The sequence below is a fragment of the Asterias amurensis genome, chromosome 10 (genome assembly GCF_032118995.1).
Source record: "Asterias amurensis chromosome 10, ASM3211899v1".
In the NCBI taxonomy this organism is placed as follows: domain Eukaryota; kingdom Metazoa; phylum Echinodermata; class Asteroidea; order Forcipulatida; family Asteriidae; genus Asterias; species Asterias amurensis.
The window spans coordinates 15,093,866-15,109,595 of NC_092657.1; the positions used below are offsets into that span (position 1 = coordinate 15,093,866).

At 40.1% G+C, this 15,730-nt stretch overlaps 1 protein-coding gene across 1 annotated transcript; it reads right to left on the reverse strand.

The window, feature by feature from the left end:
- Positions 1-433: 433 nt before the first annotated feature.
- LOC139943283 (uncharacterized) lies at positions 434-10,622 on the reverse strand. Its single transcript, XM_071940108.1, has 5 exons — positions 10,503-10,622; positions 5,505-5,547; positions 4,708-4,816; positions 3,446-3,676; positions 434-1,708 (listed from the first exon to the last, which is right to left on the reverse strand). Exons 1-5 carry the CDS (start codon positions 10,508-10,510, stop codon positions 1,611-1,613), a joined length of 489 nt encoding a protein of 162 aa, XP_071796209.1. The 5' UTR covers positions 10,511-10,622; the 3' UTR covers positions 434-1,610.
- Between the last annotated feature and the right edge of the window lie 5,108 nt (positions 10,623-15,730).

Consider the following 15,730-nt stretch of genomic DNA (forward strand, 5'->3'; position numbering starts at 1 on the left):
AGCATCTGAAAGCACACAATTTCGTGTGACAAGGGTGTTTTTTGCTTTCACTATTAGCTCGCAACTTCGACGTCCAATTGAGCTCAAATTTTCACAGGTTGGTTATTTTACGCATATGTTGAAATACACCAAGTGAGAAGACTGGGCTTTGACAATAACCAAGTGTCCAGTGTCTTTAACAGCTGTATACATAAATGATTAAATTGGGCCCTGGCTAGCCACTGTTAATGGACCAAGGCGAATGCATTTCAAGCAAATTTTTACAATTGTTTTAAAACAAATTCGTGGCAAAATTCTTGGATTCAGAACTTCAGAATGAACTTTTTTATTTATTAAAGCAGCAACTCTATAAAACAGTGCTCTATATAAACAGGGTTACATGTAATTAATTTTTAAAATACGCAACAAATTTGACAACCAAAATTAGAATCAATTTATGTTAAATGAGAATGTTTTATTTCCAAAATACATACATACTAAAAAGGAACACAATTTTCTGGTGTTAAGCCTGGTTCATACTTCACACAAATTTCCTTCACATTAAAAAAAATTGTTTGCGTCACATAACATTCTATGCATTCACTCTCGCTTGAATTATGAACCAGTCATTAGAATAAGGGATATCTACAGTACATCACTTCAAATGGACAACAAGAGGCTCGGAAACAAGTGAACATTGTTGATAAAAGTTACGGCAAAAGAAGATCTAAGTAAAAAATAAATCAAGAAAAAGACATACAAATGACTAACAGGCCAAGAAATGTCTTTGTGTGATGGACATAAAAATTGTTTATTTATTTTTGCAAATGGCGACCCCGCCAAAAGTTGCAACAGCACCCTCTGGAGTACTGTTTCCCATTCTGAAAACTGTGTAGCTGTGCGATCTATATTTTTGTGAATGGATTTAAAGACTGGTCGGCACAAATAAATTGAAGCATCGCTAGAGACTGGTCGGCACAAACAAATTGAAGCACAGGAACTCTCGGCAAAAAAATAAATAGCCTTTTACAGGTGCACGTTGCACCAACGATGGCAGTCAATACAATGGGTTTATTGGGAATTTGGGCCAAGCTGCTTGTGGCCGTTGAGGTCTCCAAAAAATTACACATTTTTTTGGTTTGGATTTGGCAAAAGTTTGGGTCAACAGACAAAAACATAGCACAGGAAAACAGAAAAGATTGAACAAACATGAAAGGATTTGGGTAATTTTTGTGACACAAAACACAATGTCCACAGATTTGCGTTAAACTTATACAGTTTGAAGACAATGATAATAGAAAGCATACCTTAAAATGGTAGTTGCTGAGGTGCTGTAGTTTTTGAGAAATGAGTAAAACAATGTCATAAAAATACATATTACATGCTACAATAATTTTCATCTCCTCACTGAGACAACAATTATTTTCATGACATTGTTTGACTCATTTCTCAAAAACTACAGCACCTCAACAAGTAATATTTTCAGGGAAGCTTTCTACTATCATTATCTTCAAACTATGTAAATTTAGTGTAATTCTGTGGACATTGTGTTTTTTGTCCTAGAAAAAGTACAAAGACCCTTAAAAAAAAAAAAGTTTACTTTAAAAAAACTAAAAACAGCTTGTAGAATGTTATGAGGGTCTGTTTGCAACTGGGATGCCAGGTCTTGGTAGTAGCCCTCCTGGAGGTGGCATAGTTCCTGGCGGCATAGGGCCCATGGGTCCCATCACTGTGTGATAAAAAAAATACAATCAAGTTAGATCAATTATAGATCAACACGTCATGAACAGCCATGAGTCGACTTATAAGGAAGGTACACGTTTGGGAGTTGTCAAAGATCAGTCTTCTCACTTGGTGAATCCCATTATATTTAAGCATAAAATAACAAGCCTGTGAAAATTTGGGCTCAATCGCTCATCGAAGTTGCGTGAAAATGATGCAAATAAAACACCCTTGTTGTACAAATTTGTGTGTTTTCAGATAAGAATAAAAGACTTCAAGCTAGAAGTCTTTTATTATTTTAGTGAGAAATTACCTCTTTCTCAAAAACTATGTTACTTTACTTCAGAGGAAGTTGTTTCCCACAATGTTTTATACTATCAACAGCTCTCCAATGCTCATTACCAAGTCAGTTTTTAAGTTAATATTTGTTTTGAGTCACTACCAAACGTGTAACTTCCCTTTAAAGGCAGTGGACACTATTGGGAATTACTCAAAATAATTATTAGAATAAAACGCTACTTGGTAACGAGTAATGGGGAGATGTTGCTAGTATAAAACTCTGAAGTGACGTAGTTTTTGAGAAAGAAGTAATTTTTTTCGCAAATTTGATTTTGAGACCTCAGATTTAGAATTTAAGGTCTCGAAATCAAGCATTTGAAAGCACACAACTTCGTATGACAAGGAGATTTTTTCTTTCTTTCATTATTTTCTCCCAACTCCGATGACCAATTGATCTCAAATTTTCACTGGTTTGTTATTTTATGCATGTGATGAGAGACAACAAGTGAGGAGACATTTGACATTTACCAATAATGTCCAATGTCTTTACAAACCTAAACATAGCTTGACAACGTGGGCTCAATTTCATAAAGCTGTTTACCAGTAAGCACATTTTTGTGCTTACTGTAGCAGAAAAATGTGCGTCTCCTGACGATGACTTACTAGAGCAAGCTAGTCGAAACGTTGAGACCAACCCAAGAACTGACTCCGCGGCAGTACAGTTAATTACGATCCTATAAGCTATTAAAATAGTAGTCCCAGCCTTTTTCTATACCATCCGCTCAGGTAATAGTTAATAAGCAGGACAATTCTTTTCAGAACTGTTTGATTATCAGACGCGCAAGATTATCACGCGGAATGCAATTCATAGCTATAGTAATAGCGCGTAATCTAAGCGCGCGCAATCTAAGCGCGACGCGCAAGATTGTCACGCGGAATGCAATTCATAGCTATAGTAATAGCGCGTAATCTAAGCGCGCGCAATCTAAGCGCGACGCGCAAGATTGTCACGCGGAATGCAATTCATAGCTATAGTAATAGCGCGTAATCTAAGCGCGCGCAATCTAAGCGCACCATCTCTACTTCAATGCTTAAAGGCAGGAACACGTTTGGTATTTGTCAAAGACAAGTACTCTCACCTGGTGTATATAAACAACAAACCTTGCAAAAAAGTAACAAAAGAAAAAACACCCTTGCTGATGCACAACTTAGTGTGCTTTCAGATGCATAACAAAAGGCTTCAGCGGAAGTCTTTTATTATTTGAGTGAGAAAATACCTCTTTCTCGAAAACTACGTTACTTCGGAGGGAGCCGTTTCTCACAATGTTTTATACTAGTATCAACAGCTCTCCATTGCTCATTACCAAGTAAGTTTTTATGCTAACAATTACTTTGAGTAATTAACAATAGTGTCCAGTGCCTGTAACAAAAAGGAAAGTGAAGAAAACAAAACTGAGCTACTTACTTGGCGGTCTGGGCCCCATACCCATCAGGCCTGGCGGGTTCTGTATGAGTGGTCGGGGACCCCCCGGTGGCCCACCCATCACTGGACCACCCATAGGTCCCCTGGGTGGCATCGGCCCCCTTGGTCCACCATAGTTCTGTGGGGGTGGAACGGTAGCCCCGCCTGGAGGGGGTGGCCCACCGCCCTCATTGAACGGGTTGTGCTGGATCTTACCGGACTGGAACGCTGCGGCTGTTGGCAAAGAGACAAATGTTTGTAGAAATATTGAATTTTTATTTCAGATTCAGTTGCTTTGCTTTTAAATTTAATTGCTTATAGTCAATGTTACCTCTGCCGTCACTCGAAAACCATAACACGATTCGCGCACATACCGCCAGGCAAAACCTTTGTGTTTGAACAGCCAGCTAGAAAGTGTAAGCAATCTTTCTGCCCGGCGAAACATGACGTACATGTATACAGTGTTTTGTCAACAGAGGGGGGTTTGAATGTAAACACAGGTCACATCGTCTATAGATTTGTGGCTTGTCAGTATGGTCTAAAACACTGATCTGCTATCGGTTACCTGACCAACCCTAATTTTATGGCGCGACACTGCACTTTGTTATACAAATTTTGAAAAACCTACTCCCAGTTTCAGTAGTGAATTACTAGAAGTGAAGCCTAGCCATTACCAGCACATGCCATTACTAGGCCTGATACTTTCTGGAGGCCACAGAGGCGACTTGCCTCCATGCCCCTGAAAATTCCATTAGTGCCCTTAAAATGCTGACAGTGGAAATTTAAATTGTTCTCATAGGTTGCCCTTACTAAGGAGAAAATGCCTTTGTGCCCTTACCGGATACCCTTTGAAAAAAAAAACATACAGGCCTGCATTACCTCTATTGACCTCGTCTTGGCCTTGGTGCCCAAAGGGAATGCCCTTTGTGAAACTGAAAAGGACCTTGCCCTTTTAAAAATAAAGTTCTAGGCTAGGTGATTTGGGTGTGAATTCAATAGACATAAATGCATTGACGTCATCCAGCGGCCATCTTAGTGGAAAAAAAGTGACGAAACAATCAAAACACACAGATTTGTACGCACGGCGCACAGGATTGGCCAATGAACAACCTCCTTTTGACCTCTAGGTGAGGGCGCCCTACTGAAATGACATCATGTGCATAAGGTATATTAAAATTGACCAACTACCTGACTAGTGTGTCTACATGTAGTTCAAGATGGCGAAATACTTTAATGTGTGTTTACTAAATAAAACAGCTACTTACTTGTTCTGTCGATGAGACTCTGGGCTTGCTCCTCCATCCATTTCTGGTAGTAGATTCTGACGTTCTCTTTGTGTTTCCTGCCGTTGCAGTGTGTTTTTCTCACCGATGGCTGTGAATTAAGTTAAGAATTTAGTGACCTTGATGTAGTGCTGCATTAGTGTCTTTCCACTAAGGTTAGTTCACACTCCCTGCGTTTTTACTGCGTAAGCAGAGCACAGACCTATTTCTCAAGGTCCGCACAGTGCATACGGAAGCATGTAACCAATGATGCGTTTGATCCTTTAGCTACACATTTAATTTCTTTGAAGTTGTTTTCAAAAACTATATAGAAAAAGGGCAACATGTGATGAAATTAAGTTGCTCCAGAACTAAACATAATGTTTGCGTTGCGTACAGAGTGTTGCAACAGAGTGTTTAATGACCCTGCGTGACCTACGTACATGTACCTCAGGCCTTGAATCACACGCAGGCCATGGCCCCCTGTTGGCCTTGGTGCCTCATCAAAAGTTACCCATTTACTTTAAGATTTTCCAATAGAAATAGTGCCCTTTGCAAAATGAATATGGCCATGCCCTTTCAAATGTGAAATAAATTCCAGGCCGGCTACCTATCCGTCAATATAAAAGAAACAATGTTTCTGATCAAATAGAACCATTGTGTTTAAAGTGGGATCTGTGACTGCTTTATCCTTGCAGTTTAAGACCGAGGAACATTCTACTAGGCTTTGTTCATGATGAAGCAAAGCTGTGATGATGATGATGGACACTTAGTCAAACTAAGTAATCCCGCAGACTTACTGAGTCATGTGTGAGGTATGTATCGCAGTAGTCACAGTAATACCTGAAGAAGAAAAAAAGAAAAAACAACTTGTTTATTATTTTGATTTATTATGTTCTATATTATAAGGCTCAAGCTCCAGCTACAGAAAGTTCAGGTCCTACTACTTGCCGACTGCTTGCCGTCAACTCGCCGTCAACTCACTTGCGCCGTCAACTCGCTGTCAACTCCTCCAATATATATTTAAAATCCACAAAAGAAGCATAGAACTGTAAAGTATCAGCTCAAAGAGAATTCGCGTAAGTTTTAGGTCATATGTCGGAATAAAAATTGAGGTTTTTTTCTAGTGAAAAAATTATCTCGAAGCAGCAAAACCGTCTTGGCCCAAGTGTCAATGATTGGTACTTTTTTTTTTATCAACACAAAGTCGTTTTTGTGAATGAAATTTTACCGAAAACCATGAGAAATATGTAGTTTAGCTCAGACTAAACACTTCCGTGCCCCATTTATAAATTTTTCATGTAAATTTAATGAGTTGACGGCACGAAAATGAGTTGACGGCGAGTTGACGGCAAGTCGGCAAGTTGATGGCAAGTAGTAGGACCGGAAAGTTCCACCCAAACCAGGAATCTTGGTAGCTTAAAGACTAGTGCATGAATGATAACAATATTTACTTTTTAAAGACAGTGGACACTACTGGTAATTGTCAAAGACCAGTTTCTCACTTGGTGTATCTCAACACATGCATTTAAAATAACAAGCCTGTGGAAATTTGAGCTCAATCGGTCATCAAAGTTGCGATAATAATGAAAGAAAAAACACCCGTCACACAAAGTTGTGTACTTTCATATGCTTGATTTTGAGACATCAAATTCTAAATCCGAGGTCTCAAAATCAATGCGTGGAAAATTACTTCTTTCTAGAAAACCAAATTACTTCAGAGGGAGCCGTTGCCCACATTGTTTTTAGCCCCACTTGTGTGGCTAAGGATAGCTGAATCCTTAGCCACATGTCCAGCCAATTTCCTCAGTCATGCAGCTAAGCAATAAAAAAGTTCTGGCACCTTATCTACAAGCCACCCGGCAGTATAAAAATTAAAAATTGCGGAATTCCGCGTAAACGCGGACGAGTTGCATGCCTGTGTACTTTACCGCCTGGTGGATTTTGCTGAATGGCAGAAAGAAACTGTGGGAAGGAAGAAACCACTGGTTTCACAATGACTAGAATAGTAATAGTTATTGTCGCCTAGTTACTGAATCACAATGTCTTGATTTGTGTAATTCATAGAAAGAAAAAAAATAAGCGATCCATGCTTTGTTGAGTACAAAACACACTGGCCCTACTGCTGGCGTGCTGCCCCTGTCGTCAGCCTGGGCGCGCCCCGCACTGCCACTGGCAATGGCCACTGCCACCGACTCTGAGCTGAGCTAGTTGCGATAACGTTACCCTCCTGCCGACGACGTAGCCGCAGGGTTACGAAGCAAACGCAATGTGTGCAGGGCGAAATGGTTAAAAACGAACAATTTCGACAGCTAGTCAGCAGATTTGCTCCGTTTTTACCACTTTTGAAAATCATGACACAAATTCTAGAAACACGAACTTGATCTTCAGTGTCTAATGAATCTTACAATATCACTCAAAACACCATTGAGGAAGTAATTTGAAGAAAAGGCACAAAAACTTAGCAGATTCCCGAGCGAAAGACCCAGGTTGAAAATTCGAACCTGAGGGGGGCGGAGCTTCAGCAGTTTGTGCACGTCACGGGGGTCAACGACTCAGCGCTGCGTGTGGTGCATTGTGTATCCCGGTAACTGTGTAGCCGTAGTCTTGATCCAAGACCATTGATGTTGCCCGGTCACACACAACTAACGTTCCGATCTATGCCTGGCAAAAAATGTACACGCTTGTTATAATCGAACGTTAGCGGGCGCTCTGTTTCTCTGTTTTCGCATCTCACCGCGTGTACAAGACTACGGCTGCACAGTTGCAGGGATACAGAATGCACCACACGCAGCGCTAAGTCCGTGACGTGCACAAACAGCCGAAGCTCCGCCCCCCTCAGGTTCGTACACGAAGCGCGGATTGGGTATCTTTTCTTCCCAGGACGAACGTGTGCAGATGGTTCCACACGTTTGTCCTGGGAAAAAAATTTGCGCACGGTCGGGGGACAATCAGCATATCGGCATTAGCGGTAAAAGAGCGGTAGTTGAGAAAATTCACACGCAAAATTCACTTGATTTTTACTCAAAATCTGTGATACCTATTTGAACGATTTCAAGTGTAGTGCTATCTGCAACTTCTGAAGCATTAGATCGGTAAGTTTCATGATGCAGAACGTTGCAGATGGTTTTTCAAGGAAGCGAAAGGTTTTGATATCAGTGGTGCTGGGGCCAAGGATACGGAGTGGATTGGACCGATTTATGGGGCTAGAGCTGAGCATGCTGAGGGGGTCCTACTAAAAGCTGACAACAAGCCGACAACGCCGACAACAAGTCCAGAGCGCCGCCAACACGCCGCCAACAAGTTTTAAATACCTCCAAAATGGCCAATAAACCATAGATATATTAGAACTATGTGTGTTCTGTAATATAAACATAAAAACTTCACGAAATTGTGAATTTTTAACCAGAAAAAAAACCTTAACTTTGACGGAAAACGGTCGGACGCCATCTTGGCTTAAAATCGTGTTTGGACCAGTCCATTATGATGCGGGTAAGTCAGATTTAGCAATAGAGGGCGGGCGTCATGCACTGTGCACACTGCAGTGAAGGTCTTCACACGAAGCCCGCCCTCTGTTGTTGATAAGTGCTAAATCAACCCGTATCAAAATGGTCTGGTCCAATCACGGTTTTTAAGCCAAGATGGCGTCCGACCGTTTCCGTGCAAGTGAAGTTTTTTTTCTGGTTAAAAAATACACACTTTTCGTGAAGTTTTCCATTAAATTTCTGTTTATATTACAGAACACATATAGTTCTAATATATCTATGGTTTATTGGCCATTTTGGAGGTATTTAAAACTTGTTGGCGGCGTGTTGGCGGCGCTCTGGTCTTGTTGTCGGCTTGTTGTCGGCTTTTAGTAGGACCGTGCTGAGGGCCCCCGTCACGGCCATCTGACTGAGAACTTTGTTGAAAAAAACGTCCGTCGAGTAGTCCGAACGGTCGAGCTGTCTCAACCGTCGAGTTGTCCAAACGGTCGAGCTGTCTCAACCGTCGAGTTGTCCGAACGGTCGAGTTAACCGACGGACGAGTTGTCTAAATAAAATTTTATAAAAATGACACGGACATGACCATGACTAGGCAGTTTCAGTCAAATTTAATGCAGGTGATTTTTTCTCTGACAAGATGTAGTCTGTTAAGGTGTATTCTTAGAAGTAAAAATCAATTTAAAATTTTGAAATTGGATGTTTGGTTGCAGAGATATACCGTTTTTAATGAGCGTGGATCGTGAAAAAAACGTACCCGTGTTCAAGTTCAATTCTTATGTTTTTCTTCATATCGGCCACGGCCAAGTTTAATGCACAGCCTATGGCAATAGAGGGCGCACACTAGGCGAGCGCCCTCTATCTCTTACAAACTGTGCTTTGAGGCGCTAGTATGATTTTTTATGAACGGCAAAAAGTGATATTTTGTGAATCAAACTGAGGAGCGGCATCGTGGGGAAAATTGTTAACTATAAAAATTAAATATGTGTTAAGTTTTGCAGGTGTTTGTGTGAATATTCTTTATTAATTATGTCAACAAATAGCATTATTGAATTAACCAGAATGAAATAAAATTAAAGAGTTTATGACTGGTGTTTCCTTTAATTTAAGATCAGTTGATCCTTTGATTTAAAATTGTAGCATTAACACAGTAAAACATTAGAACAATCTTTAAAAAACTTGAGGATGAAGGCATTTGTATACATCGATTATTTTTGTTATATTTACAAAGACAATTTCTAAAAACCAATGGCTATAATTATACAATCAATTTTTTTGTTCAACTTTCGTTTCAATTAGTATAGGCCTCTAAAAGTATATAACAATACTAGTTTCTTTTGACTCAAGATGAGCAGTCTGTTATTATCAATTCAGAACGTAGAAATTATCAAAGAAACAAGATCGGGCAGCTTTCCAGCTTTCTATTATTAGAGCCCCGGCCTATCAAACTTATTGTAACACACGCCCTCTTGTGGTGGCACATCACGGAAACACGAAGATGTACGAGTACGACGTACATGTACAATCGTGCGTATTTAGGACAACTTTGCAAGAAATGGTCTAACAAAACCTTTCTGCGGGAGAAGAAAACATAATCAAATTACACCAAATTTTCACAAGTTAAACTTAAAAGTATGGGAATTAGCACTGACAAAGTCGCATTCAATTTTGATGATTGTCTCTGGAAGAAATCTTGATTCAAAAAATGGAAAACGCCGACAAAAATAGGTTTTTAAGGTAAAAGCTATGCGACTAGCTGTACGATGTGCGGAATTTTATCGGCTACACGATGATGTAATCGTTATCTCATTTTGTGTAAACATGTGCTCCCGCATCGCAAAAAACCGTCTTCGGGCTTCTTCGGCGCTTTCCGAAGATTTCCGAAATCCGTTGTCCACGGGGTTCAAAGTTGACGTCATGCACAAACGAATGGGCGCTGCACGCCAGGCCAAGCTTCTGTTTTTTGTCGTTGCTCTCTTTTTTTTACAATATCTCCGAAACTATTCATCCGATTTCGAATATTTTTGAAATGTAAGCACGGGGAGAGAATGCTCCTGCCTGCTGTCAAGTCTCATAGTTGTGAGTTGTACAAAATGTGAGTTATGATTTAATATATTTCGTTCTTTTTTTTCGGGGCTGTGTGTGTGTGTGTTTTGGTACACGTAAAATCAACTTGATGAAACTGCCTACCATGACGGACGGACGGCCACACGGAAACCCTTTTCTTCAAATATTGTGGCTGTAGGTGTATTAACTACAAAGATAATATGTGTTAACTCTACCCCCATCTCTAACATTTTACATTATAAAACTTACTTTGGCATTTTGTCTGTGGAAAGGACAGATTTTCCTCGTCAGTCGATTACACGGTTCGTCGTTTTGGACACGCTTTCTTTCGTTGTTTGTGGTTGAAGCGTTTTTCGGATACGTGTTGATTGTTTACAGCTTATGCAAGACAACGTATCCGAAAAAATACAGTCGCGAGAGGGCGCTCTAACAAAACCTCCGCAAGGAAAACGAGGAAAACTGAGAGGCCGTGTCCGAAACGACGACTTCGGCTACAGCTACGTCTAGATCAGCGCGTCTAGTGTTGAAGAATAGCAGACGCGCGCGATCTAGCCGTAGCTGTAGCCGTCGTTTAGGACACGGCCTGACTGCCACAACAACGACAAAAAAATAATGATGGCGGGCAATATTTCCCCCTGTATTATAGAATTGCCATCGTCTAAATTTGTCTTGATTTTTTGTGAAAAGCACAGAGACAATATTTATTGATGTACAGAAATAAAAAAATAATGTATATCCGGAGGCATAGTAACTAATAATAATATTCTGACGGAATATGATGAACCAAATGAGCCAGTGATCGAGGGCTGCTGAAGTTTTTACACAATTCACCGTTAGGCCTTTTAGGCGCCCATTGGGGCGGGGGAATAATAATCTCCAGAGGGAGAGAATTTACTGTCGTAAATTTTCAACCAGTGAAATGTTTATCATAATGAATTACATTGGTCATTGGTATGGTCAGTTAAGAATCCCAAAAGGGGTTTCAGTGAAAATTTGGTCAATGTGAATTGAGATGGGGGTTGAATGTTGACTTCCAACTTGATGTGTTTTTGGATCATGAGGCCGGGGGAAAAAATGAGGGGGATATAACTTGACGTTCTCATGGACTTCCCATGATTGAGGAGGGGCACAAGTTCAAGAGTCAATGGACAATATTTCCCCTTTACAGTAAAAAACTATAAGACTTCTATTTATTTATTTTTATTTTTTGTATTATTACTTTAATTTTTTTTTTTAGCGCTATTTTTTTGTGTGAAACGGTTTTCTTTCATTGCAATCCACAAGAGGGCGCTATAACTCCTAAAGAACAGACGGGCAGCTGCTTGGGTGTGCATCTGTCCTTCCCCACTATTAACTTCACCACCACAACAATGCAAACCTATTACGAGAGAGTCTCAAGACTTGATACCGCGCTAAAGATCAAAGGCCTAAAGTCTGGTCTGAGACGAAACCGCAAAATGAAGAATGTTTGTTCGACCGACCGCCGGCCGGCTGAGAGATCCTTGTTTGGGGAAGAAAAGAAAACAAAGGCAAATCCTGCCCTCTGCATAATATTTTGGGGCTTGAATTATTTTATTCACCTTGGCTACAGGCTGTGATTATTGTTTATACTCACGCGTATTGACTGAGAAAAACTTCGATATTATGTATGAGGGGAAAAAAATATTCAACTCCGTTTTCTCACCCGGCGCTTAAACTTGAAAATAAAAGGCCCCGTCTCATACACCTGCCGGTAAGATCTGCCAAGTGAGCAAGTTTTATTGAGACAATTGCAAGTTTTATTGTGCTACCAACCTGGGTGTCACTTTTAGCCAATCCCTCCATCCTAAAGTGTAGTCCCAGCACCTAAAGTTTCAATCTATACCTTCCGCCTTGGGAAGCAGGACAGTTCTTTTCAGAAGGCTGAGAAGCTTCCCAAACAGTTATTGTTCGAAAAACCTACTCGGTGTAGTAGATTATAGAAAGACAGTTCTCTAAAGAAGTTGTAGGTATAGTATAAGCAAAACTAAGCATGATAAAAATTAATAGTCACAGCTGCTGTTGCATGCGAAAAATGGTACTCTTGGATGCTATTAAAATTATTCTTGTAATCATTGTTGTTATAGCTACTCCGTTTTGTATGTAAGCAGCTCTATGAAATTGTGTCCTTCAGATATCCCGAATTTTACTTTCCTGACGATTAACATTACATCGACTTTCCTTATAATACAGGAAGGGAAAATTACTTAATAAGAATTTTAAAATGTTTATACGATCGTGTTAATACATGGTTTCATTTGCATTGTCTGAGGAAGTCAAATTCTTTCTATGGTCAATTCTAACCATGCAATGTCCCAGCCTGTGTCCAGCCTGTTTCATAGCGCTGCTAACTATAACTTATATATAAGGTTACCAGCCAAAGTAGAATGCCACGTTATTTTTTTTTTACAAACTGTGACTGGTGGCCAGCATGCTGACTTTTGCCATGGTTTTGCTTGGAATGACAATTGTATAGGCTAAGCACAATATTTCCGCTTAAGCCGGTCTATGAAGTTGGACGCAGATCCGAGGATTTTCTGTTAGTGTGTAGCCTATAACGCCACCGTAATTACGTATAATCATGGAGGAAGAAAGACCTGCCCTATATATAACACACCATCAACAGAGCCACCACATCCACACATCACTAACCAGCGGCACAAAACATGTCCTTTGGCGGCATTTTATCAAACACCTGGGTATGTTGTTGCATAGGCGGATTATCTTCAAAGTGTATTATAATGCGAAACAATAATGTTGATGTGTTGTTACTTATGAATACATTGATGCAGATAAGATGTGTTCCCAATTAGCTGGTGGTTTTAATGGGCGTGTACCTACAATGTTTAGTAGGGTGGTGATTATCCCAGCGTTTTTGTGGAGAGACAGTGGAAACTTATTGTGTGGTATAAAGACCGAAATACCTTCATCCATGCACTTTCATCTTGTGGACTGCACTGCATGCCGCATGCAGTTAGAGGGGTATAGGATTATTTTGGGTATTATGGGTTGGGTGGGACGTTCGATTTAAAGGCAGTGGACACTTTTGGTAATTACTCAAAATAAGTATCATCATAAAACCTTTTTTGATTACGAGTAATGGGGAGAGGTTGATAGTATAAGAAATTGTGGGAAACGGCTCCCTCTGAAGTGATGTAGTTTTCGAGAAAGAAGTAATTTTCCACAAATTTGATTTCGAGACCTCAAGTTTAGAATTTGAGGTCTCGAAATCAAGCATCAGAAAGCACACAACTTCGTGTGACAAGGGTGTTTTGCCTTTCATTATTATCTCGCAACTTCGTCGACCGATTGAGCTAAACTTTTCACAGGTTTGTTATTTTATGCTTATGTTGAGATACACCAACTGTGAAGACTATTGACAATTACCAATAGTGTCCACTGTCTTTAACAATATCATGTGATTTAGAGCATGCAGTCGTTGATGTTCAGGCCAATGCTTGGAACATTTTGTCTGTGGAGGCGCCTGATCCACAGTTTCTCTCTATCTCAGGCAAACAGCCTCTGTAACCAGTGATTACCAGGAAGAGAAATATTACACACGTTCTACGGGTGTACCCATCCAGCTTTTGGGTAAAATTATTTTGTAATAAAACATAATTGTAACGTAACCGACCTACTTAGACCCCATGTCTGCAAAATTAATTTTCTTCTCATCGTCTCCCATTAGGTTATAAACAATATTGGCCTTTGTACTCTAATTAGAATATCGGGATATAACAATTGATCTCTCATATCAACATGATTAATTATGTAATGTAATCTCTGTATTATCGGCTTTTAGAGATAATACGGGGCAGGAGTACAGAGTACACACATTGTTATTATAGTTATCAATTTAGTACAACGATCTGTAGGCAATGTGTGATGTGCACAACAAGTATTATTTATCCCGTGTCTGCTTCGCCAATTTAAAACCCATTCTGCTGCCGTGAATTTTTTTTTTTTTAGGTTGGGGGCCCGCCCCATCAGAGACTGGTTCATATGATGTGTGAATTCTTGGTCTAATTGTATAGCTGGATATGCATGCGGCACACACCCCATCCCCCAACCACGCCCCTCCCGGTCGGCTGTCCAAGAACCGAACCCCTCTCTGCCACACCCCCTGATACTCACTGACACACCTCCGTGGATCCACCTTGACACAGTTTCATAAAGCTGTTAAAGGAACACGTTGCCTTGGATCGGTCGAGTTGGTCTTTGAAAAGCGTTCTATAACCGTTTGTTATAAAATCGGTATGGTTAGAAAGATGTTGTAAAAGTAGAATACAATGATCTACACAAATATGCCTCGAAATTGCGTGGTTTTCGTGTTACCTCGTCGACAAACACGGTCGGCCATTTATGGGGGTCAAAAACTTGACTCCCATAAATGGCCGACCGTGTTAGTCCGCGATGTAAAATGAAAACCGTACAATGTTGAGTGCTACTTGTGTGGATCATTGTATTCTACTTTTAAAACATCTTTCTAACCATATGCATTTCATAACAAACGGTTTCAAACGCTTTTCATAGACCAACTCGTCCGATCCAAGGCAACGTGTTCCTTTAAGCCGAAAATTCTTCTTAGCTAATTACTTTGGTTAAGCAAGAAATGACAGAGGCACTGTAGGCCTACGTTGCAGTGTCCTTTCTCTTTGGTTGCAGCCACAGTGTTGTGGGTGATAGGCCTTATCATCATTTTGCTAAGATTTTTTGGGGTGCTATTTATGTTTGTGCTTACATCCTTTATTGAATTTGGCCACTGTTCTATTACAACTTGCAGGCAATGGGCATGCACTGCCCTGATAATATTGCATTGCGCCCACCTATTAGATTAATTTTAGATCATTCGTCGGGAGCGGTACTTCTCGTACCCCCCCCCCCCAACCACCACAAAGTACGCCCCTAGAACCGAACACCGACTTTTTATATTATTATTGGCTCATCAGCTAACATTGAAACAATCAAACGAAAAACGCAACTCTTTAATCAAGGTTGAAATTTGTTATCTGTGTCGACCATTAACATTGTTTGGTTAAACTGGACTGGTGTATAATCCATTTTAAATGCGGTTTAAACAATAGGCCTATTTATGCGGCTTTCTTATCAAAATTATGTCAACAAAGGCTATTAACTACAAAGTGGGTGCTGAAATTTGTTTTCAAAAGATTTCACCCAAAAGGTATGCAACCTCCCTAAATGTGCTTATTATTATAGTTATTATGGAACCCCTCTCTTTTGTAGTTCGTGCCTATAATAATATTCGTAGTCTCCAAAAAATAATAATTATAACAAGACAGCACGCGTAGGCATAATTATTGCAACAAAAACAACTTGTTAAGTCAGGCCTCAACCTCTACAGCGGCCACCAGCAGCCATTGCCGCGATGCCCCAGCGAAATGCTCTTTTGGTTTTTAGGCTCTTCTTAAAATAACACACTATAGTCTAAAAAAAAAAAT

Bases quoted from the DNA above. Each gene is read 5' to 3' on its own strand.
- LOC139943283 (XM_071940108.1), bottom strand. The intron at 4,817-5,504 runs GTAAGTCTGCGG...CTTAATTCACAG, and splicing joins CATACCTCACACATGACTCA to CCATCGGTGAGAAAAACACA. The intron at 3,677-4,707 runs GTAAGTAGCTGT...CTTTGCCAACAG, and splicing joins GAGTCTCATCGACAGAACAA to CCGCAGCGTTCCAGTCCGGT.